Genomic DNA, 24,739 nt, shown 5'->3' on the forward strand with positions numbered 1-24,739 from the left:
ATATGCAAGTGCTGTGGTCCACAGTGTATTGTACAGTTGCTCAGGTGTTTGGAATAATTCCTATCTGTGTAATTAAGCTAAACATGAGTATTTTAGGGACTTGAAACTATTTTTAGGCCAAATTTTTCTCTAGATGGCTCCATTACTACTTTTCTACCAGCCAGTATAACAATACTTAGTTTACCATCAGTGGGGCTAGATTGTGTTTCCATCTTGATGGAAAAATATGGAAATCTCATTGTTTCAGTTTGTACTTTTTACTTGGAAAACTTCTTTAAAGTTCAAAACTAAATTTATATCTAAAACATTACATTATGTTCCATTATTTTCTTTTGACTATCCAGTTTATATATCCTTGGTTTGCTTTTTTTCCCATTAAGGGGTTTATATTTTTAATTGTTTAAAAAATGTTATATCATTTTTAAATATTGTCAATATTTCCTCAATTTGACTTTAAAATTTCATTTTTTTTTTTTTTTTACATAAAACTTAACATTAAGAATGAAAGAGCCGGGCGTGGTGGCGCACGCCTTTAATCCCAGCACTCGGGAGGCAGAGGCAGGCGGATTTCTGAGTTCGAGGCCAGCCTGGTCTACAGAGTGAGTTCCAGGACAGCCAAGGCTACACAGAGAAACCCTGTCTCAAAAAACCAAAAAAAAAAAAAAAAAAAAAAAAAAAAAAAAAAAAAAAAAAAAAGGCATTTACTCTATACTGTTTATGTTTATAAACTTGTGCTAAAATCAGACAAGGGGTAATTGCTCTTTCTGTTGGTTGTACTGATTTTGTCTGTTGCATTAGGTACCTTTCTGTGATGTAAGATGTAGGGATCTCATCTCTTGCTACCCAAAAGCTGTGCTTGGGAAGCGGCTAACTTTATACTCCAGGCTGTTTCTTCTATGTTGTTTCCTTTCAAAGTCAACTGATTAATGATTTCCATGCAATACTCTACACATGACAAGATGGTTTTATACTAGAGATGTATGTCTACGGTACTTTGTGACAGCTATTTTGTCTGGGTAATTGTACATACTAGTAAAGCTTGAACTTAATTTGAATTATTAAAGATGATTTGGATCAGCCGTAGCTCCCCACTCTTAACTTTTATCCTAGCAGATGTCACATAGTGGTCTAACTGAAAAAATGTGTTTTCATGTTTGACTTTTGTTGCAATAGAAAAATACTAGGATTGTTGTATAGAAATAATTATCTCAATACATGAAAATTTTATTATGTTGGTAGGATATGATGATTGAGGACAATCTTTTAAAGCTTCAAGTTAAACGTGCTCGAGAATTGCTTTACAGCAAGGCAGAGGAAGTCCTTTCTCTAGAGAAAAGGAAACAGCAGCTGGGCAAAGACATGGAAGAAAGAGCTGAAGAAATTAAGGTGCACAAAGCCATGCTTACCTCACAGATCAGATGTGTTGAACAGCAGCGACAAACTATGAGGTAATTATCTTTTGTTTCCTCTGCTAAATCACTTTGCAAAAGTGTTGGGGTGGTGTGAGGAGAGCTCCCTGTTTCCTGACACCACCCTCATGCTCATCTTTCTCTGACTCATTAGAATAAGAGAGAGGTTAGAGAAGTCTAGTTGCTTCTGTTTGGCTAATCCTGTATCCATGAGACATATCCCTATACAAGATTGTAATCTACTTCACTTTTTTAGTCCATGTGTATTCATGTGTATGTATATGAGGTGCATGTGTATGCCACAGGACACTCTTAGGTGTCATTATCAGGAATGTTATCCCATGAAACAGGGTCTTTCATAGCTGAGAGCTGAGGCTGAGCTGGCTGGCCAGAGTCCCAGGGATACATCTACATTGCTGGGATTATAGGTTCCAGCTACTGTACCTGGTGTTTTTATATGGACTCTGGGGTCAAACTTGGGTCCTTATGCTTGGAAGACAAGCACTTCGCCAAATCCTGGTCCTTGAAATTGATATTTTGTGATCTTAAATAAAGACAAAAAAAGGTCCAGTAAGGTGTTCCCTTATCTAGCTCTAATAGTTAAGCTTACTGAAGCAACTTGCTTGCAGAATGTTTTAGTATCACTTATGAGATTATCCAAGCCACGTTCTTTGGTTAATGTTAATTCCTTTTAAAGGATGTAATTTTTGATTGGTCATTGGCATATAGGAATATCATAGTTAATTTCTAAGTACCGCACATTCTCATTGGAGTTGTAGTTTTAACATATATGCATGTAGACTTTAATTTTTCTGGCACTCCACTTGTATAATTTTTGAATACGTTTTGCTTCTCTCCACCCTGTAAGTTTTTTTCTTGGCTGTATTTACATTATACTGACTCTCTAGTTCAATATTAACAGGAATTACAGATACCTTTGTCTCTTGCCTGATCTCAAAGGGGGGGTTTCCTTGTTTTTTTTTTTTTTTTAAATTAACTACAAGGGATTTTTGCAGCCTTATTAACTGTTTACCTTTTGTGGTGCTGCGGATTAAAACAAGGGCTTCATGTACGCTGGACAAGATGAACTACATGCCTCAGCCTTGTTCTGAGGTACCCTTCACCATATTAAAAGAAAAGGCACACCTGTTTTTGTTTTGCTGAAAATTTGCTTCAATTTTTTAAAACTGGAAACTTTTTATATATTTTTTTCTGCATTTATTGACATCATGTATTTTCAATGCTGTTATTGTAATTACATTGACCAGTTTATCAAACTTAAGCCAACCTTATATTTTTAGAGTTATTTTTGATTTTGATAGTATCTTACATCTTTTAACCTGTATGCAAATGATTCTTGGTTCCCCTTGCTCCCATCACCAGGTTTTCATTGTGTATGTCCTCATAAAATGATCTGTATTTCTTAGCTTTCTCTATTCTAATTAAGTTTGCAAAAGATTAATTTTTTCTTTATAATTTTCAAAAACCTCATTAATGAAACCACTGGGGGATTATTTTTTTGATAGGGAATGTTCAATTGACTTGTTTTAAAAATGTCTATCTTCTTAGCAGAAAGCAGCATTTGGTGCTGCAGTAATGTTCCACGAGTACATCTATTTTTGTTGTTGAACCCTGCCTTCCACTTTTTCATGAACTCATGAAAAGCTTTTTTTCTTGTTCCCAAAGCGTATTTCCTGTCTTTCCCACTTCTTCCTTTTAAAAATTGTATTTTATTATTTGTTTTTGAGACTGGGTATTGATATGTAGCTCAGACTGTCCTTGGCCTCAAAAGTCCTCCATCAGCTTCCCAAGAAACAGGATTAAAGGTGTCTGCCACCATACCTGGCTTCTCGTTTAGAAAGGTGAAAAGATGAATTTCTTCTGCTTAGTCTTCCACCTTTAGCTGCTGAACGTGTAAGTTATGATCACTTAAGACTGAATACATTCTGATCAAATACAGTAAAAAAATTCTAAAACGCCAACTTCCAGTTCTAAATGTCTTTTACTACCAGAGTTTTCTAGAAGACAGACAATAGGTTGAAGACTTCTTTTTGAAATGATCAAGTGGTTTACTTTCATAAGGTTTTAGCAAGAAGTGAGTCCATTTCTGTTCTGGCATGCAGATGTTACCATCACTATATTGTAACTCCTGAAAATAGCTCATGAAAGTTTACTGAAACAAAAGGAGAAAGTAACATTTAAGACTCTGACACCAAATGCTTGTAAATCCTCCATGAATTTGTTTAATGCCTTGTAAAGAGATGTTCTAACTCCCACTGTACTCTTTCAATAGCAAGGCAGAGGTCATAGTTCCCTCTAGAGTGAAAGTTAGGTGTGTCTGCTTATTTCCCACTTGAAAATATTTATAGAGTTTATTGTAACATAAATCTACTGTTGGTGAATTATCTACCTGAGCCCCTTGCTGCTCTCGTGCGATGTGGAGCAAGCCATGCAGACAGGAAGCTTGTATCTTCTTCTGTGTCACAAATGGAAACATCCTTCATCTCTGTTATAACAGCCTCTCATGTCTTCTGTTAGAATCTGTGAACTATGACAAGTTAGCTTGTTTAAGCAGGGTAAACTCTGAGATCTATACACAGGATCATTAAAACAGGAGAGCACTTTAACCTGCTTGAGTACAGTAATAAGAGTCCAAAGGTCTTCAATAAAAACAATACTAATTTTTTAAACAATTTTTTTATTAGATATTCTCTTCATTTACAATTCAAATGCTATCCCGAAACTCCCTTATACCCCCCCCCCCCATCCCCCTGCGCCCTGCTCCCCAACCCACCCATTCTTGCTTCCTGGTTCTGGCATTCCCCTGTACTGGGGCATTATGATCTTAGCAAGACCAAGGGCCTCTCCTCCCAATGAACAATACTAATTTTTAATTTCTTCTTATATTAGTTCTGAATTTCATGAGCGGCTAAGTAAAATTGATAAGCTTAAGAATAGATATGAAATTCTTACTGTTGTCATGCTGCCTCCTGAAGGAGAAGAGGAGAAAACACAGTCCTATTATGTAATAAAGGTAACATCTACCTGCTATAAATCTATGATTGTATGATATATATTTATTCATTCAATATATATTAAAATATTTATTCACACTTCACATCTCAAATATGCAAACCAAGTTATTTCTCTGTAACTAAGTCTAGCTTTTAACAGAAATTATCCATTGCTAGAAGTGGAAAACAGTATTGTCTTTTTTTTTTTTAATAAAGATGCACTGAGGGCCACATCTTGACATCTGCAAAGGCCTAACTTCTGAATGTGGTCACATTCCTAGATGTTAGGACCTCAGCACATCTCTTTAATGGCCACAGTAGCTCCTGGTGTTGGTCCTGCAATAGCCTTTGGCCTACATGTTGAACATGTTTGCCATGTTTCACCTTTAGTGTCTGATTCTGCTTAAAAGCAAAACTGGAATAACATACCAAAGAACTAGCTAGCATTCTTCATATTTCATTTCCAAGAAACTAAGTCTTTATAAGCCAACAGCCTTGTTCTGACCAAATTTGAGTGATACTGTCCAATAAAAGTATAACCCGCCCTTTCCTCCTGGTGTTTTATGTTGGCTACACTTCCACCATGGTTTTATATTCTATATACATGCTGTATTTTAAAGCCTAAGAATTTGTTTGGTCATGTGGGAAGTAACTGTCTGGCAAGTCTGTGAAGGCCCTAAGGTAAGCAGGGATTGCTGTGAATCACTTATGCTGTTTTAGGCAATATCCCTTATGATAAATTACTTTAGCTATTCTGTATCTTATAGGCTGCTCAAGAGAAAGAAGAACTTCAAAGGGAAGGTGATAGCTTGGATGCTAAGATCAACAAAGCTGAAAAGGAAATCTATGCTTTGCAAAACACCTTGCAAGTACTGAACAGCTGCAACAGCAATTATAAGCAATCTTTCAAAAAAGTGACTCCGTCAAGTATGTAGCAGCCATTACAACAAATATGATGACTAGTTAAATAAATGTAGAGGAGGAACATTATGATTCTTGGAGAATAAAAGTGTGCTATGATTGAGCCTAAAAAAAGAAATCATATTATGTTCCTCCCTCTTTGTTTTAATAAGTATGAAGTGTTATTTACATTATTTTGATTATGGTATATCTCTTTAGGGATTTCATTTTGAATCTGGAAAATATACTGGTGCTATATACTAAGAAATGGCTACTACATGTCTATACTGTGTTTTTCATGGGGATCTAAGATATGTAACCTTTCATTTAGAAAGTCAGAGGTTTACTTGTTATTACTTTAAGGAAGCTTTGCATGTATTATATTGGAAATTAAAATTCTTTTGTAGGTGAGGAGTATGCATTAAAAATTCAACTAGAAGAACAAAAAAGAGTTGCAGATGAGAGATACAGATGCAAGCAGAGGCAGATCAGAGAACTTCAAGAAGATATCCAGGTGGCTTCTACAGACTTTTTAGTAATAAGCCCTAAATAAAGGTCAACCACCACTATCACTACTTAATCTTGTACAAAAAGCATCTTTAGAGAAGGCTGTGAGAAACACAAACCTCAGTTAAAGAAGAAAAACAAGCAAGGAAAACTATCAAGTCAATCAATCAGTTACAATTCCATGGCTGCGAGGCAACAACTGGATTAGTTATCAGCCACAGCCAGGCAATCACGACTCCTCCACTCACCATCACTTAGCGACCTCACGGAACTCCTCAAAGAGCACATTCAATTTTTAAACACAAAGTTTAAAACAAAGAATCTAGTGAAAGTAGCCACTAAAGCAAACCAGTGAAAGGCAGAGGGATGTGCTTTGGTACGTAGGGCCTAGCTAAGTGAACCAACTCAACACAAACTATTAGTCTTTGAAAAATGGATAATATCAAGTACTGTTTGTAAAGTTCCCAGGAGAGTGATATTCAAAACTAATTCACAGGACCACTGTATTCCTTATCCACTAATACAGTAAATAGAGCACATAAATAAGAAGACAAAAAATTCAAATTGAGGGAACAGCTGGCAAATGGCAAGCAATAAGTCTTCTTTTTCTTTTAATTCTGACCATGAGTATGTTGACACTTTATTTTCTACAGAGCATGGAAAATACTTTTGAAGTTATAGGACACTTAGCAAACAATGCCAAAGAGAAATTAACAGAGAAACAAACACTGGCATTTCAACTTCGTAAGGAGACTGAGGAGCAGAAGCCGAAATTACAGCGAATAACTAAGCAGGTGCTGGCAAGCTCTCAAAGCTGACCCCAATCCTCACAGTCCAAACGGACTCAGACCCCGCTTTCCTTACCTCATGCAAAGTAGGTTTATGTAATACCTCACTTATTTATTAACAGTGTGGAAGACTCAGAAGAGAAATCCGTATTTTGAAACAAACAGATAATGAAACTCTAGAAGAACAGGACATTCAGCTTCGTGAGCTCATACAGTTTCACAAGGACATTGACCAAATGTTAGTTAACGCCATGGAAAATGCAGAAATTCATGCCATCTTTAAAACATATTTTGAGCAGGTAACAGAGTATAATATAGTAAGTCTGTGTATCTAATTAACTTTCTTCTAAACTGTGTAGGACTAATGACTGAAATATTCTTTCAGAATGGGTTAGAACTACCTACAGCAAAAGGCCCGAGCTCAAGATCTTCTTCCCAGTCTTCTTCACTTTCATCAATCAGGTAAGGGGAAGCGGGTCCTTACCTTCACAGATGCTGCTGCCACCCACGACACTCACCTTTAGCAACCTCACTACACGGACACACACTATAGCAAGCCGCCTGCAGCTGCCAATATTTCTATTATGACACATTTACTGTAACTAGCAAGTTATTTTAGGGAACAAGGTTGGGTGAGAATTGGGGTGACAGAACAAACACTTTGGGTGAACTCTTAACTGGAAAAATTTAAATCTTTTTAAACTGTAAAGAGTAAGTGAGATGCACAGACAATGAATTTTCTAATTATAGATGTTTATTTACCGTATCTTACTTAGCTTAATGCAAACCAAAATGTACCAGGAGGAGGACTAAGTCATGGACATTATGTCTTTGTTGACAGGTTTATTATTAATAAACCCGATTTTTAGACTTCTAATCTTCTACAGTTTAGAGTTATGTACTAGTTTTTATTAGTCTGTGTAACTGTTTCACAGTTAAAAAAAAAAAAAAAGAGATGCCCAAAGACAGCGTTTTAAGCTTAAAAACTAAAATCCTCTTTTCTACATAAATATATCAAACTACTCAATGTTTATTATATGTTAAAATTTTCTGTATTTTTAATAAAACTTATCATTTCAGAAGCAAATGGCTATTTTCCAAACAATCTCACCATCTTTCCTGCCAACCCCTCTCCTTTTCAGCATGTCTTTAAACTATCATTTTGATCACTCTATCAAGCACCCACTCATTCTTTTGTTTCTACCTTACAAACTATTGCTTCCAATTATATGAAACTGATTACACTTGAAAATATATTTTTCTCACAGAAACAATTAACAACTATGCACACTTCTGTTTTTGAAAGAATTGGTCATATTTTTAAATTTTATTAACGCTAGTAGCTTTCCTAGTTACTTATGGAATTAAAAAAAATAATTCTTTTTGCCAATAGAAAGGTCTTTTTGAAGTATATTTCGCATTGGGTTTACAGAAAATCCTTTCTTGTTCCAGGTCGCTCGAGGATGTAACTCCCCAGTCTCCCCCCACAGCTAAAGTGATACAGCTCAGATTTCCAGAGCCTTCTCCAGCAACAAGTGACAGTTCTAGGTCAGCTAGTAGTGGCAGTAATTCCAACATTCCTAAAGAAAAAAAGCTCAGCAAGTAAACATGCTTTTAAAAAAAATCTTTTTATACATTTAGAACACAAATGAAAATCTTATTAATAGTTAAGTCTCTCTTTTTCTGGGGTTTCATTTATTAATGATGCAGGCTTACTAAAATAGTACCAGAAGTACAGAGCAGACAAAAGTTCTGCACAGTTGCTATAAGAGCCGTCTGAGAAAAGAACAAAGGGAGTTTAGTGTTTGTTTTTTTCCTACTGTTTTATTTATAGAGAAGGAAAACTGCAGAACCTTAGCCAAGCCACATGTGACAAAGCAGAGGGAAATAAGCAGTTTTTTTTTTTTTTACTAGAACATGTCTACAGTGTTAGATGTTTTATGAAGTAACACATTTATAAGATTCTTTCACTAATACACTTCTAAAGATTTATTCTATCTCTCAATAAGGAAGTTTTCATTTACTCTAGATCACAAAATTACCTTTTAAAATAAAAAAAAGCGAACAACTGTATTCAGATTTTTTTTTAAGGGGGTTAGCATGAGGCAGGAACTTGGGAAAGGCCATTTTTTGTTTGTTTGTACTGGTTATAATCTGTAACCAAAAGACAGCATCATCCCCACTCCCTCAAGAAAAAGTTTAGTAAGAAAGACACTGTTTATGTATATGTACATATACATTTGTCTCTATATGTGCACAAATAAAGTGAAACTTATGCTGTTAAGAATGTTTCTTCTCTGACCATGAAAGAACTGAACATATTAAATTTACACTGGAGGTAGATATTGCATAGTGTATTTAAAATTGTTTATTCCAGCTAATACTTTATTTCCAGCACTTTGAACTTTTTGGTCTAGCGTATGAAATAATACTATTAAGCTAGATTTCAAATACATTACCATTCAGGTATATAAATCAGCATCTCCTTTAAACCTTTGGGAAAATCGTCATTACAGCAGTGATTGTCTTAGAACCACTACTCAGTTACTTCTGGAAAAGCAGCAGTGGTAGGAAATCTGTTTCTACTAATGATCATTTTAAATTTAGAAATACAGTTAAGTCTAATAAGTAAAAAGGCTAAGAAAACTCTGGGCACTTTTTGGTTCAAACACTGCGTAAATTAAATGCACAACATGTTTAAGATCTAAAACTGATTAATCATCATTTTGTTTATCAATGTTGTGATTCTCAGTTATGTTTTAGTTTGTAAGTTACTTAGAACTTAAAACATTAAACTTTGTGTTCTACAAAGGCAGAGGTTTTGTTCCTAGGTAGATTACTTTTCTAAGCCTTTTCTTTTCATAATCTAGAGATAATTAACTATCACAGGTTTATTAAAGTAACACATAAGCAAAATACAGTGGCACTAAAACAGGGTTAACTGCATAGTAAGTAGTTACCTTCTCCCTGTGGAATCACTACTAGATCCTACTCTGGAATGGCCAGCATCCAAGTTTACATCTAACCACTATACTAACTGCATATAATAATGTTAAATGGGAGGACAAAGGATGAACCCTCTGTTTTCAGATCTGGAGTACCTTAACATCCAGAAGTCACAGTTCTACTCATGGAAATTAAGACAAAGCTGTCCAGGGAACATGCAAACTATGGACATATTAATGTAAAGAAACTAATGAAGACAGAACTGAGAATCAATTTAAATTCTCAATAATTTTTTCTGTGACGACTCCTCAAATATTCCATGGAACTGGATGCTTAGTGTAGTCTGCTTAACTTCGAATGTCCTACTAGGAAAGATGTAATCTTCAAAGTCTGATAGCCTACCCTACAAGGCACTATCCTAAGGGTTAAGTAACATGGTATGTGTAAGATTATAAGGTGTAGTAGGGACTCTCAAAGATCAAGGGGTGTGCAGAGAGGTGATTTTCACCCTTTGACAACAGCACACCCTAGCTATGTAGGAGTAAGTCTGGAACTAGTGAAACATAGAGTACTCTTAAGAGTTCCGTGGTGCTGGGCTAGCAAAATGGCACAGTGGAGAGAGGTACTTGCTGTCAAGCAAATGAGCGAAGATTCATTCCTGGGACCCGTAAGGTGGGAAAATTCCTTCAAGTTGTCCCCCAAAGCACATATGTGGCACATATGCTCATCATCCTTGCCCCAGCCCACATCATCATCATTATCATCGTAATGATGATTTCCTTGGTGTAAAAAACTAATGTTGAAGTAATTATGAAATTTCTGCTGCCATTATTTATTGTTCTTAATCAAGGTTTCTTTTCTGTATTGTACTGTAAAATAACATATTTTACAGTAGTTTTCCATCACTGTAATTAGGTACAAATACTATGTTATCAGTATTAAAGCTTTAGTATTTTACTGGTAGAAACATACATGCAACGAGTCTCTTTTATTTCTGCCATTCCCTCATGCATGTTTGAGGGTGGATCCCATCCAATGACCAGTAAGAGATTAAAAGCTTATTGCTAGAATCCTAATTTAAGAGCATCAGAAATGTAATAGCTATGATACTTACTAATACTGCCAAGAGTCTACTATTCAATTTCTAGTAATTCAGAGAGGTTCTTTGAAAGTTGAATATAATTTCTTCCTTAGCTGTCCACACATGGTACTGTGTGTGTGTCTGTTGGAAGACAAGCTTTGGGAGCTGGTTCTCTCCCTACACCATGGGCTCTTGGGATTGAAGTCAGGTTCTCAGGCATGGCTGGTACTTTTACCTACTGAGCCCCCTCCGAGGCCTGGGATTTACTCTGGGTTGGTTATCCACTAGCATTCAGTGAGGGGCATCAATAGAGGAAAGTGACAGATAAGAAATCTAAAGCTGCAAATCCCCCTCTGCTACTCAGAAACATGTCTACTGACTTTCCAAGCATTTGCACTGAGACAGTAGTCAGAAACCAGATTTATAGGGTGATTCTCTGCTGCTATTTTTTCCTAATAGTTATTTTCTATTCTCATCTAGTTTGATACAAAATTCTCAAAGGGTTAGGTCAATGTTTAAAATTAAGGATTTTATGACGACAACCATTAAATAAGAATAATATTGGAGAACTAAAACAGGCTCTGATTAAGCAACTTTCAGAGTCTTATCTTAAGGTATTTTGTTAAGCCGGGAAGAAAACAAGCGCTCATAAACCCTCTGCATCAAGCCTTAGACACGAAGTCATAATTTATCACTTAAAAATGAAATGGTGCAAAAACTTTAATACTGAAAACAAATGATTGAAAATAATATCAAAGAAATATTCAACCATATATTCTAACCCACCCCCAAAGGCTAAGGGCTTATAACAAAAAACAGAATAAAGTTTCTTTTGATAAAACAATTCAACTGTTCAATGCAAACATATTTTTCTCTAACAGTGAAATAAGATGGACCCAAGGAAGGAGTCTCACAAACCACATTATAGTGAAGAAACAAAGTACTCAGAAAATATCTTTAGGTGAAAAAATCTGAACTGTTAGTTAAAAGTTGTATCCACATATACCCACAACACTGACAAAGTTGATAATAAAAACAAAACAGCCTTTTGTCATCTGTTACAAATAAGTTTAGACTTAGAACTATTTGTTAGGGCTAAAGAACCCTCAAACTTCTGGAAATTAAAATTTCCTCAGCAGATCATTTTTTTGGCTTATTCCCTTTTTCTTTCTCAAATTCAGCTATCTGATTAAATATATTGAGTAAATTTTGAGGTAAATTTTTCTTAACTCTGCTGTCTGGCTGCTCTTTGCTATTCAGCATCTCTTCTGGAGCCTCGGTTCTATTACCCTCCCCACAACTGTCCTCCTTTTCATACGCACGCTCTCCCTGGTTTGTATTTAACTGGTATCTTTGCTCATGTTTACTGACATCCCGAGATCCAGAGTATGTATATTTTTTTTGTTTTTCAAGTGATTTCCAAGAGTAGTCTGAACTTGCTGGTGAAGTAGAGTACTTCACAGAACTTGGCTCCCACCTCCTAGAGTGATCTTTTCTTCCCTCTGTGTCCTTTTCAAATCTTCGGTAACTAGATGCTTTCATCTTGTCCTCTGAATTTCTAGAGAAGGAATCTGAGGAATTTCTCCTGGAGAAATGTCTTTCTGATTTATATGGCTTTTCGGTTTTGCTACTACCTGCCTGGGTTTTATAGCTATTGTAAAAATCTGACCTACCTCCCAAATCATCTGGTACTTCACCTGAAGATGTGAGAAGGCCCCTCTCTTTCTCTTTTACCTGTGCATTTGGACACTGTAACCTATCCTGCTTTTCCAGCAGTTTCTCCACTTCTTGCTTTTGATTAAGGAAAGATGCTGAGGTATTAGTTGGAACTGGGTAGCAATCATCTTTCCTACTTTGATCTGTGTGGCCTGAAGATGTCCTAGACCAGTGCCTCTTTGAACTGCGAGAAGACTCTGAACGGTTCCTCTTACTTTTCTTATGCCGTTTATGGCTAGAAGAGGAAGAAGATGAGGAGGAAGAAACGGCTTCATCAGCAGAAGAAACACTTGAAGAGGAAGATGATGATTTTCTTCTTTTCTTCTTTAGCCTTAAAAAAATTAGTTGGCTCATCAGACATGTGAAGTATAAAAACACTAGTCAAGTATTCCTCAAGTTTTTACCCTACTTTGTATCACTTGAAGATTTTGTAAATAAGCTATCATTCAGACATAATAACAGTCTCAATTACTTCATCAAGTTTTACTATGAAGCATGGTTTTTGAGAACACCTATGAAGAAAGGTGTCATTATAAGCAGATGCAGTACTTGTGAAAGATGCAGTAGCCTTTCTGGCATTGTTTATGCCTACCTGAACATGTTAAGCAGCAGCCTGAGTTTTCTAACTACCCATCCCTAGATTCTTCATGTTCCCCTTCAGCATTATGAACATTTTGGGGCCAAACAGTTCTTTAGTGAAGTTAAGAGTAGACTGTCTTGTGCACTGTAGGATGTTGACACAAAGGATCCTATGCCCTCTACACATTCCACAGCTAACACTAAGCATAGAGCAAAGCCACCAGTATCTAAGAACCATAGGTCCTCTTCTAAACGCCCATCTTCCAGAAAGTAAAAATAACTTATTCTGTACTTTAATATAATTTTAAAAAAGAATTGTAGCCTTAGATTTTACTTTGCTTATTTCCTAACATGTGGAACTATACTTGCTAAGAATTATCACTTGGGATACTTTTTTTTTTACTTACTTTACCTCCATATGGCACTTTGGGTTCAACTCTGTTGCTTTTAAGTTTTAAAAAAAATAGTGAATATTATAGTTTACCTTTTCTCCTCTTTTAAGAGCTTACGCAACTTTTCTGCACTTGTTTCTATTTTCTTTGTTTTCTGCTTTTCTTCCTTTTCAGCTTGTTTTTCTCTTAATTCCAAAGATTTCTTTTAGAACCCAGATATCGGAAAAAACCACACGTTAAAAATAAAAATAGCAGAATATGCAAAAACCAGTATTTAAAAACCACCCCCCAACCAGAAACCCAGTTTAGGATAACCGAATCACCAGATAGCCAGAATTAAACAAGTTATATTTTTCCAAATTAAAAAATTGGCATGAATCATTTGAATGACCAGAACAATATTGAGGACCATATTGCAGTTGGTATCCCAAGAAAAACAGGGAAGCCATTGCAGTAGTACCAGTGACCCAGAATGCAAGTAAGATTTCAAAAAAGATGAAAATTATTTTTTAAAAATTGTAAAATGTAAACAGGACACAATTTTTACAAATAAAATTTAAGTAAGGACATTCCACAGAGGTTAATTGAGGGGAAAATCACCATGTTCAAATACAAACCATTTTAAAAATAGCACAGCCCAGTTGGATGCATGATTACATAAGAAATCATTTTCCAGTTTGTGGATGGGGATGAGCAGCACCAGATGTCACAGACACAGCAGCAATGGTCCAATTCAGAAGAAAATGCACGAGAAAACATCATCATCAGTATTACAGGAAAGGACAAGGAAACAACGTCTACAAAGGTCTGCATAACTAGCTCAATTACACCAGCAAGTCTCAATCTTATAACCATCAGGTAAGCTCTCCACAAAGGAGAACAATCAACATCGCATACTGACTTTAGGCATAGGCATTTTCTTACGTGGCTATTTTTTTACTTCTGAATAAATAAAAAAGCAGTGGTACTATAATGCTATGCAAACCTAATTAGGACAAGCTATTCATTTTCATAATACTTCACCTAGGTTTCCTAGTTTTTCCCTAAAAGAAAATGATATTTAATTTTAAATACCACCAAATTTCAAAGAGGAAATAAAGAATCACCTGCATATATTTATGAAGTTTCTGCAAAGCATCCTCTGCATCTTTAAAAGTCTCATCCAAAGTCAGAGCTTTCTTATAGTAACTTTCAGCATTTAAAAACTTTTCTTCTTCTTCTAACCTTAGTTAGGAAGATTAAGCATTTTGTAAAAACAAATATAACCAAACACATAAGAGAAATCATCAGACGTTTGACAGAACTTATTAGAGGCAAGTAATGCTTAGCAAATTATTTTCTAGTTACCTATTCACATTTACTTAGTAAAAAGCCCACTTAAATGAAAATCCATTACTAGTACCTAAATAGTACTGGTATTCTTCCTAGGAAATAAAGGAAAATACATATAATCTGCTGTCTGAAAATTTAGTATGATATTTGTCATTATAAGAATTACATAAAGTTGCTCTTTAAAGGTAGCTTGTTAAGTTTTCTATGGAAAAATTTCCACTGTAAATCTATTAAAATTCTTTGGAAATATTAAAACACATATACACATAGTTGTGTTATAACTTACAATCACTCTTATCATACAATCTATAAGTCTAACCTCTGAAAAATCAAAATTACAATGTTTGGGTGGGTGTGGTGGCATACATCTACTATCCCAGCACTTGGGAGGCAAAGGAAGAGAAAGTTACTATGATTTTAGGTAATGTGGTCTAAATAATAAGTTCCAGGCAAGCCAGGGCTACGAAGAGAAAGGAAGTTTGGGTGTAGGGCAATCAAAGGACTTTACCAAGTACTTCTAGTTAACAGAAGGAAAAAATTACTACTGCAAAACAAATGGGATTACTTTTGTGTTCGTAGACTGGATGTAGGGAGCCAAGGGACAAATAAATTCATTACCAATACTTGTGGTTAGATAACTGGTTAATGTAGCATTCTCTTATTGGTATCTCTCAAAGATACCAATACACCAGCAATAAGACGACCTCATTTCAGTCAGTGGTACTAGTTATTTACTTGCTAACAATCAAAAAGCTGCTCCAGTCACTAATTAAAATTTCATTAATTAGTAATTTGTGGGCATTTTCATCCCACAAATGCTTAGGTATAATGCTCATCCAAGCAAGAATGGCCAGGAAGATCTACAACACAGAAGAGATCAATCTTTCTTCAATAATAGTAGAGCGAGGACTAGGGATGTAGCTCATTTGTAGAGCATTTGCCTGGCATGTTTGAGATAGCAATTGGGTTGGAATCTGGGTTCCATTCCCAGTATTGCAAAAAGGAAAGAGAAACAGCATAATGATGTTACTGTCACAAGTGGCTTTTAGTTATTAAAACAGATTCCTGCATGTCAGAACATGGTCCATGAATGACAACTCGTGAGATTGCTGAGAGCTTGTAAAAAACTGCAAGTAAATAAAGAGTTTTGTAGCCTCTGTTTCTACCTAACATGGCTTTCATGCCCCTCCCCAGGAGTGGGTTTGCTTCACATCACACACTGTGCTTACACAGTGCTTGTTCAAAAATGTCACCAAGCTCAGGCTGCCCTTGTGATTGTATATGGCCTGAACTCATATGACCCTCTCAGGATAGCCTCGGAACAGTCCGATGCTCTGAATAAAGTTGGCTACTGTACGAGACTTTAGCCCACCTCTTTTTTAGGCTCCACTCTCCCACTTTCATGCTGCCAACTAGAGCAACAACACTGTAAATATGTTTAACTCCAACATTTAATCTGAATTTGTGGGATTTACCAGACAGAATAGAGCTATAAACTGAATATACCAGCAGAATCTTAAATCATAATTTACTAGAAATCACTCAATTCATATTTAGATTATATACATTACAGTAAAATGATTTAAAAATTAAATGCTTTACTAGAGTAAAACCTTCTGATATATACTCTGAAACAGAACATGTAACTTATTCTACTGCACTTTATCTAATTTCTATATAACAAAAATATACATCCTGAGCAATTAATCCTGAGACACTAAAGCATCTCCAGTCACAAAGACACAGACATACATGTGCACACATGTGTGCGAGTTCAGTAATAAGCCAAAATAAGGGACAAAACCCTGCCACCCAAAACTGAAAGAGTGCTCTGAAATTGCATACGGAAAGAAGCTACTTTTGTACCAAGGCCTCAGGGTATCACAGAACTAGCTGCATATCAGACGTTTACTATGAATGAAAGCCCATACTTACTGCCCTCCCCTTCCTACAAGTGTCTGGCAGAGATATTTCCTTGCATTTCTATGAGTTGGGCAGTTTTCTAATGCAAGCTCAAAATCTTCTATTGCTTTGTTTAGACTTCCTTTTGTTGCATATCTAGAGATATTAAACAAAAGTAGGAAAATTTAATCTTGTGACTCATTTACACGTTTTTCATTCTTCAAAACATCTCCTTAAAGTTCACAATTCACTTACAATGCTCCTCGAGCTACCAGAGCCTCCACATTCTGTTTGTCTATTTCCAGAGCTTTATTGTATTCGTTCATAGCATCCACATGTCGCCCCACCTTAAAATAATCGACTCCAATCTTCACACTGAAAACACATTTGTGAAACATCACAAATATTTTACTATCTAAATAAAATGTTAGTATAAATCATTACTAAATTAAGAAGCATTTAAATTGGACAAATATTTAGTTTTTAAATTACTCTCAATGTTTAAAAAGCACCTCTGCTTTTACAGATATTCAAACATTAAGACACTAGTTCTTTCTGGAAAACAATTCTGAACAAAATTTGTCTACTAAGATTCTAATGTAAGACCTTTATGAATGTCAAAAATGTTCATTCACTTGTAAACACATTCTAGTCTTAATGATGTTGAGAGAATTCGTGTCTAAGTTACATACTAGATAACTGCCATTGTTAAACAGAACAATCTCCATACCATTTTAAAGCCCAAGATGCTGACTGCTTCTTTCTTAATGCTGAAGCAAAATCATCTTCAGAGAAATTTTTGCTATAAAGAAAATGAGAGTCAAAAATGTAAATACTTTAGAAGTACACTTCATTCTGTCTCTGGTAGATACAACAGTGAAATGGTGAATTTCAAGCAGGAAATTCATATTACATCTATACAGCCAAGTCCTTTTAAATTGTCAAATGTGAATATTACTGTTAAATAGTATTTTTAAGCATATACATGAAGTTTTCTGTTTCCTTCTCTACTTGGGTCAAATGGCATATTCCTATCATTGCTTAGCATCCAGACCAGGAGGAGATAGGTTCACTTCACTCAACCTTCAGTATATTCCTATTGCTATGGTCAACATGTCCTTCAGATATATAGCTTCTGAGCTAATCCACACCCCTCACCACCTTTATCAGCTAAGAGAATGCAGATCTATTTTTACCTTTGTAGGCCTCTCATTAAAGACGGTGGATGAGATTCATCTATTCCTAGTTTCTCTAGAAGGAATTCAACTACTCCTGGATTAACAAATCCCAGAGAACTCTGCATGATATTTTCATAGGACTCCAAAGAATTACTATTTAGTTCAACACTCCTCCTTTGTAAAAAAAAAAAAAAAAAAAAGAAAAAAAAGAAAAAAAATGAGAAACACAAACAGTAAGGAGCACACCTGACTTTACTAGAAATGTGACTCTAGGAGGGTTAAACACTAATGCCACTTTTGTACACAAAAGCCAGGCACTATTATGCTATAACTCCGTCTACCAAGCCTAAAGCAATTTACAGGTTATAAAATGCAATTATAGTTCTAATTTGTTAGAAATAGATAAAGGATAAATACCTGTAGTACAAAGGAAGCTCTTCAGAAGTGATCACACCTAGTTTAATGCCAGCCATGTGTGGAGGAAGAGATGAGCTATACAGAGATACTGCAAGCTTTTCATGATATCTGTCAATATCCTTGATTCCAGCTTTGAAGAAGAAAAAAGGAACAAACAATAAAAAAGTGAAAACAAAAATAAACTTTTCAAACCCTACGTCTATTAAACTACATTTTCAACATTAATTTGAAAATTTTAATTAGTATGTTGAAGCTGATCACCTCGAATTATGTCACCAGTTTGGTAATATGATAAAGGATCTCCATGGTTACTGTGAGAAGGCACATCTCTTAAGGGACAAAGAGCCTGCAAGGAGAAGTATTTGAAAACACCACACATTTGACTCTGGCAAGAACAGTATCTCGTATCTTAGTTATTCATTATGAATGGTAATACTGCACATTAACATTGACAAATCTAAGTCTAACACGATTTCCTTTTTAAGAATCCATAATTATACATATTTACAGGGTACAATTATATAGTGCTTACCGGGTAGCAAATCAATACACATATACAATTATCCTATTGGTATAATTAGTAATAGACAGATAGCATTTCTTTGGGTTTAGTCTTCAGATTCTTTTCCGGTCATAGTCCAGCCACCCTCCTGTGCTCCAGAACACCTCATTGTAATCCAGCTGTCTGTGAGGGCAGTTATCTACCTTCCTTCAGTCCTCTCCCCCTTTTCTGACTCTGGCCACACTAGTCTACTGTCTTTTTCACTATACACAATGTGAACGTGTGATGTTTGTCTTTCAGGTCATCCAGCATACTTTCATTCTTTTTGATGGCTTCAAACAACTGTTAACAGACATGTCAGTGACTTAAATTTAAGATTTTTTTTTGATATAATTTATGTTCAACCACAATAAAACTTGTTTTCTAGTTTTAAGAACCAAGATACAGTGGTGGTGCACACCTTTGATCCCAGCAGTCGGGAGGCAGAGGCAGGCGGATTTCTGAGTTCCAGGACAGCCTGGTCTACAGAGTGAGTTCCAGGACAGCCAGGGCTACACAGAGAAACCCTGTCTCAAAAAACCAAAAAAAAAAAAAACAAAAAAAAAAAAACCCAAAAAACCCAAACCAAACAACCCTCCCCCCCAAAACCAAGACACAAAAGCTATTAGCACTTTAAATGAGGTGTGCACCCTCCTGTTGTCTATGTCTTCTCTTCACATGGTGAGACAGAGAGCCGACATCAACAGTGTTAGTGTGAGGCAAGCACCTTATTACAGTGAGAGAATGTTGTATGTTTAATATGATAGGAAGGACTTGCTAAATTACTTATTTATGAGCATCTAATGAGCAATTATTAAGCATATGTTTAACCACAAGATATCTGTTCAGAATACCAATGGATTCTGTAAAAAAGGATGACTATGATGTAAAAAAGGAGACTGACCTGCAACCAGAGTTCTCCAAACCTTGAAACACCCAAAATGGAGGAAACATAACACTCTAGTACCTGTTTTTTAGATAGGGTTTCACTATAGAGATCAGGCAGGCCTTGAACTAAAAGTTCAGTCCACCTCCGCCTCCTGAGAACTAGGGTTAAAGGCATGCACTGTTAATGTCCAGCTCTCTAAGGCTTTTAGTAAGAACAACTACTGTTCTTTTTTTTTCCAGCTTATCTTTAAACCCCCCCCCCCCCAGTATCCTACCAGGTAAATGTAAACAGACTTGGATAAGCACATAATTTTTGCATGGGATGAGTGTAGAGTGACTTACTGTGATTTCTAAGTGAGATATATCTCTCACGATGCCACTTCCTAAACAGATCAACACCATGAAAAAACCAAACTCCCGAATAGAGCTAATTCTTCCAATCACTATATCACCACGTTCAATATCTCGGAAGAAGAGCTCTCTCCGGTCCATGCTTGGCATCTCCATGAACTGCTCTAAGGGTGGCATGACCGCATAAAGATCTGGAATAAAATAAAACCAAATCACCACGATCATTCTGACTTCCTTCTCCTTTGATATAATGCTTTAAACTAACCAAAAAATCTTGAAAAGCTTTCCAGATTAAACTTACTGTCATTGTCGTCATGCACTTCAGAGGGTGTAGATGCATCTGATTTCCAAGACAGAGCAAAAAGCAGATCCGCTTTTTTAGAGATGAATTTTTGTATTTCAATGTTGTCAACTCTCTTCTCTTTCCTTAAAAGAAAGGTGATTATATACATGTACATATATATTTTTTCACTGATCCAAACTCTCATACATCCAAACTCGTGTACGGCAGTTTTCATCACCCAACCCTGCTTAGTGTCTCCAGGGGAAGTTTTATTTATTTTAGCTTTTCAATATGTATTTATTCAGTGCTGTTATGTGGCGTCCATGTGCCACCGTGTGCAACTGGGGGATCATAGGACAACGCTGGGATTGGTTCTCGCCTACCCTTGCGAAGCCTGGGAATCGGTCAGGTCAGGCCGCTCGATGGCAAGTGACTTTACCCACTGAGTTCCGGAAGAAGTTTTAAGCCCGTTCTCTCTGGAAACGGGAGCAGGGAAGCTTTGGCGGCGGCTCCTGCCATTCACCCCGGAGCCAGTGCCTGGTCACACACCCCGGGGCTCGGTCCCTCCTGTCCGCCCCGCGCCCTGGCCCGGGTCACGGCCCCTATACCTGCCGGCTCCCGGAGGAGGCGCCGCGCCGCGGGCTGGCTCGGCCGCCGTGCCCAGCAAGCTCCGGAAGTGCGGGTTGTCCTGCTGTTCACTCCGCAGCAGCGACAGCAGGGCCGGGCCGTGGCAGCCCAGCGACTGCCGCAGCAAGTCGCGGTCCATGGCGAGCCCGCCAGGCTCCGGCGTCCGAGCCCGCGCTCCGAGCCGAGAGAAGCTGCCCCGATGCGCTAACCTCCCGGAAGCGCTCTCGGCGGCGAGCTGCCTCAGTCTCGCGAGACCTGGCGGGACTACGGGAACCCGCAGGAAGCGCGAAGCCGGTCTGGCGTCGAGGGCGGAGTAAGGCTGGAGGTGTGACGTGTGGGGACGCCTGCGCTTAGCACGTACGTCGGGCTGTGTGGTTCCTAGGTCGGAACGGCCAGAGCTCCGGTCTCTTTTTCACCCGGTGCTGCGGAGTTCAGCGGTGCAAGGGTGGCTGGGCGGCCGCGGAGGAAGTTTCCTCAGTCCTGTCTGCCCGGGGCGGCGCCCGCGTCCCCTCAGTATGGCCTCATGGTGGCGGTCCCAGGAAAGCTGCCTGGTAGACCGACGTGGGGCAGACAGACAAGGACCTACAGTTGACTTGGAGGCCGGAGGCGTGTCCACTGTGTTTCTCGCTGCCTTTTAGAGGGACGTGGCTGTCACCAGCCCGGAGAGCTTTAAAGCGCAGCGCGCATGCTCTGTTCTGTCGTGGCTTTGTAGGAGTTTTAGGATAAGCTGCCTGCTTCTAGGGTGATGTCTGTGGGCTGCCTGGTACACACTGGCACCGAGTGCTTTAGGTGGCTTGCTTAAAACTCTGGCCAGCGTTTGCTGGCTACACTTCAGTGCTCTACACCGAGTGTAACCCCACACAACTTTGTTCTACACCTGGGCATCACACCCACGCCTCCAGAGCTTTGGTTTTTTTTTTTTTTTGTTACAGTTACAGGCGTTTCGAATTCATTTTCTTCTGTGACAAATACGTGATTTTTTGAAAGGGACAGAACACTGGATAGTTGACCAGACCAGAGGGGGTACAATGGGAAGTGAGGGGGTTGGTTAGTGCTTGGGTTTTCAGCATGCTAGCCAAGGATTCTCTCTACCACTGAGCTAACAACCCCGCCTACATTTTTTTTTTTAACTTAAAAACTCTCCAAGAAACTTTAAAGAAATATGAATAATTTAATGAACTGTTGGGAGGGGGTGGTACAGGGTACGAAAGTGGTGAAAGAAATGAAGAAAGCAGAATATTCCAAACAGATTTTCACTGCTTGGTTTCTAACTCTACTTTTACTGTGATTTCAAATTTCATCTTAAAAGTAAACACATAGCCGGGCAGTGGTGGCGCACGCCTTTAATCCCAGCACTTGGGAGGCAGAGGCAGGTGGATTTCTGAGTTCAAGGCCAGCCTGGTCTACAAAGTGAGTTCCAGGACAGCCAGAGCTACCCAGAGAAACCCTATCTTGAAGAAAAAAAAAAAGTAAACACATAAGCGTGGTGGCGCACACCTTTAATCCCAGCACTCAGGAGGCAGAGGCAGGCGGATTTCTGAGTTCGAGGCCAGCCACGGCTACACAGAGAAACCCTGTCTCGAAAAACCAAACAAAAAAAACCAAAAAACAAAAAATAGTAAACACATATGTATATCCTGTAACAAACACTAGACTCTAAAGGTGAAAATACGCCTGGCTCCGTGTGACTCTGTTTATTTGTAGAAGACAGATAAGAATAAAGACATAAAGCTATAACACAGTACGTTAATGTGGCTACCTAAGGTGTGGCCTCAGATCTTTAGGCAGAGGGTAGTAGAGTCGCTGGGGGAGTTAGGAAATGAGCAGTTAGGTAAGTGCGCTCTACACATGGGGCAGGAAAATGTGAAAAGTCAGATGTGTTCTGGAGACCACATTGTGAAATTAAAAAGGTAGGGCTATTTCCACTAACAGATATTCTCATTATATAAACACACTGTTTCAGAGGGCTGCAGAGAAAGAAAGGGAAGGAAGGCAGGAAGGAAGGAAGGATGGGAAAAGAGAAACAGATTAACTTCATGATTTATTTAGCAATATCACAAATGTAGTTGAAATAAGGCAGCCACAATGAGCAGTAACAGAAGTGTATCTTAATATAGTTTTTTTTTTTTTTTGGATTTCCCAAAATAACGTGTACAGTTTCTGTGTTACCATTTCCGAAGGATGCACAAGTAAGTTTTTACTTCATGAGACACATGTATGTAGACAGGTTCTGGTTCATGATCCTACTGTAAACTGTCAGCAGGCCTCATTCCCATGTGAGGAAGGTATGCATTTGGGAAGGGAGGGACCAAAGAATACTTTCTGTTTTCATTTTTCACTTCTTTTTTATGATTGATCCCCTCCAAAAGTAGACATTACTCGGTTATATATTTGTTTTGGTTCTCTGAGCCCGAGTCTCAAGTAGTTCAGGCTAGCCCTGAATTATGTTGGGTGTGACTTTCTGACCTTAGATCCTCCTGCTTGCACCTCCTGAGTGGGATTAGAGGTGTGAACCACCATGCACAGTTTATGCAGTGCTGGGTATGAACATTACGGCGTTGTGCATGCTAGCAAGTGCTCTGACAGCCAAGTTGCACTCTCACACTCAGAGAATTGATACTGAATCAGTAGAAAAACGCTTAGTGCTTTAGTACACCAGACACGCTTACATGTGTGTTACCATTCTTTTTTTTTCTGTGTATGTTTTTAGTATTTCTGTTTATAGCAAAACTGTTAGTCTGTGATGACGACCTTACTAATAGGAACTCTGTGATCAGTTGTATTCTGAACACAGAGGTGATGAGTTTGAGATGTGGGAAGATCAGCCAGAGGAGAAGCTTTCAGAGATGTAAGGCCACAGGACACCACTTAGGAAGCCAGTGACATTCATTAGCACTGGTTACACATTTACTAACAGCACCTCCATGCAGTCCACTTACATAGTAGGAAATACTCTAGATAGTGAGAAGAGAAAACAAAGAAGACAGGATCTGGGAGGTGAAGCCCATAGCAGAGAGTGGGCACTAGCTGTGGGAAATGAGAAACAACCTACAGCCCTGGCAGCCAAGGCAGTGGATGGCCAATGCTGTCAGATCCCACACAAAGAAAGATACAGGAATATCAAAAACACACTGAAGCCAAAGAGGAAGAAATCAGCATTTGACTGCATAGAAATACCTACCAACATAGTTTACAAAATGTTTTGCATTAGAGAAAACAATTTCAAATAAAAAAGACATTTGTTTTAAAGTAATTTTAGGCTCACAGCAAATGTGAGTAGAGGAAATAGACATTTCCCTAGTAGTACATATGCATAGCCTTCCTCATCAAAATCTCCACCAGAATAGGACATGGTTGCAGCTATTGAACCCAACAATGAACTACAATGACATGTAACATCACACATACTCCATGGTTTACCAAAGAAATCATATGTCGTGATATAGACAAATATATATGTTCTACATCATAATAGCCTACAGAGCAGTTTCACTCCCTTAAAAAGAAAAAAAAATATTTTATGGAGTTTGTATTCTTCCCTTCCCAGAAGTCCTGATAAACAAAACTTTTTTTTTCTTAAAAAAAAGTCTTTTTTTAAAAAGATTTATTTATTTTATTGATATGAGTACACTGTAGCTGTCTTCAGGCACACCAGAAGAGGGCATCAGATCACATTACAGATGGTTGTGAGCAACCATGTGGTTGCTGGGAATTGAACTCAGGACCTTTGGAAGAGCAGTCAATGCTCTTAACCACTGAGCCATCCCTCTACCCCAACAAACAACTCTTTACTGTTTTTAAAAATTTTCCTTTTCAAGATTATCATTAGTTAGAATACTTCTATATGTAGCCTTTTCAAAGTTGGTTCTTTTACACACACACACACAC

General features: G+C 37.7%; 2 protein-coding genes across 6 annotated transcripts in view; one reads left to right on the forward strand and one right to left on the reverse strand.

The window, feature by feature from the left end:
- Ccdc39 (coiled-coil domain 39 molecular ruler complex subunit) overlaps positions 1-8,527 on the forward strand; it is a 38,345-nt gene extending 29,818 nt beyond the window's left edge. Inside the window, exons 13-20 of the mRNA XM_021157490.3 lie at positions 1,240-1,448; positions 4,320-4,443; positions 5,191-5,350; positions 5,731-5,837; positions 6,484-6,624; positions 6,741-6,917; positions 7,004-7,080; positions 8,071-8,527. Of these exons, the coding sequence (XP_021013149.1) occupies positions 1,240-1,448; positions 4,320-4,443; positions 5,191-5,350; positions 5,731-5,837; positions 6,484-6,624; positions 6,741-6,917; positions 7,004-7,080; positions 8,071-8,224 (1,149 nt within the window). The 3' untranslated portion in view covers positions 8,225-8,527. The remainder of the gene's footprint in view (positions 1-1,239; positions 1,449-4,319; positions 4,444-5,190; positions 5,351-5,730; positions 5,838-6,483; positions 6,625-6,740; positions 6,918-7,003; positions 7,081-8,070) is intronic.
- On the reverse strand, positions 1,448-21,095 carry Ttc14 (tetratricopeptide repeat domain 14). Of its 5 annotated transcripts, XM_085835962.1 has the most exons (13): positions 20,833-21,095; positions 20,608-20,700; positions 20,243-20,367; positions 19,933-20,132; positions 18,423-18,507; positions 18,162-18,291; positions 17,763-17,918; positions 17,297-17,368; positions 16,822-16,941; positions 16,600-16,722; positions 14,439-14,556; positions 13,425-13,534; positions 8,790-12,692 (listed from the first exon to the last, which is right to left on the reverse strand). In XM_085835962.1, the coding sequence occupies exons 1-13, from the start codon at positions 20,988-20,990 to the stop codon at positions 11,786-11,788; spliced, it is 2,397 nt and encodes a 798-aa protein (XP_085692088.1). In that variant the 5' UTR covers positions 20,991-21,095; the 3' UTR covers positions 8,790-11,785. The 5 variants fall into 5 exon arrangements, 4 of the variants coding, with proteins under 4 accessions (XP_085692088.1, XP_021013150.1, XP_029330956.1 ...); XR_015046783.1 differs by lacking the exon at positions 20,608-20,700 and adding an exon at positions 1,448-3,957 and having other exon boundaries at positions 12,577-13,534; XM_021157491.3 differs by lacking the exon at positions 20,608-20,700.
- Positions 21,096-24,739: the final 3,644 nt, after the last annotated feature.

Source organism: Mus caroli, unplaced genomic scaffold, assembly GCF_978045245.1.
Source record: "Mus caroli unplaced genomic scaffold, Mus_caroli_1 scaffold_3, whole genome shotgun sequence".
Classification (NCBI taxonomy): domain Eukaryota; kingdom Metazoa; phylum Chordata; class Mammalia; order Rodentia; family Muridae; genus Mus; species Mus caroli.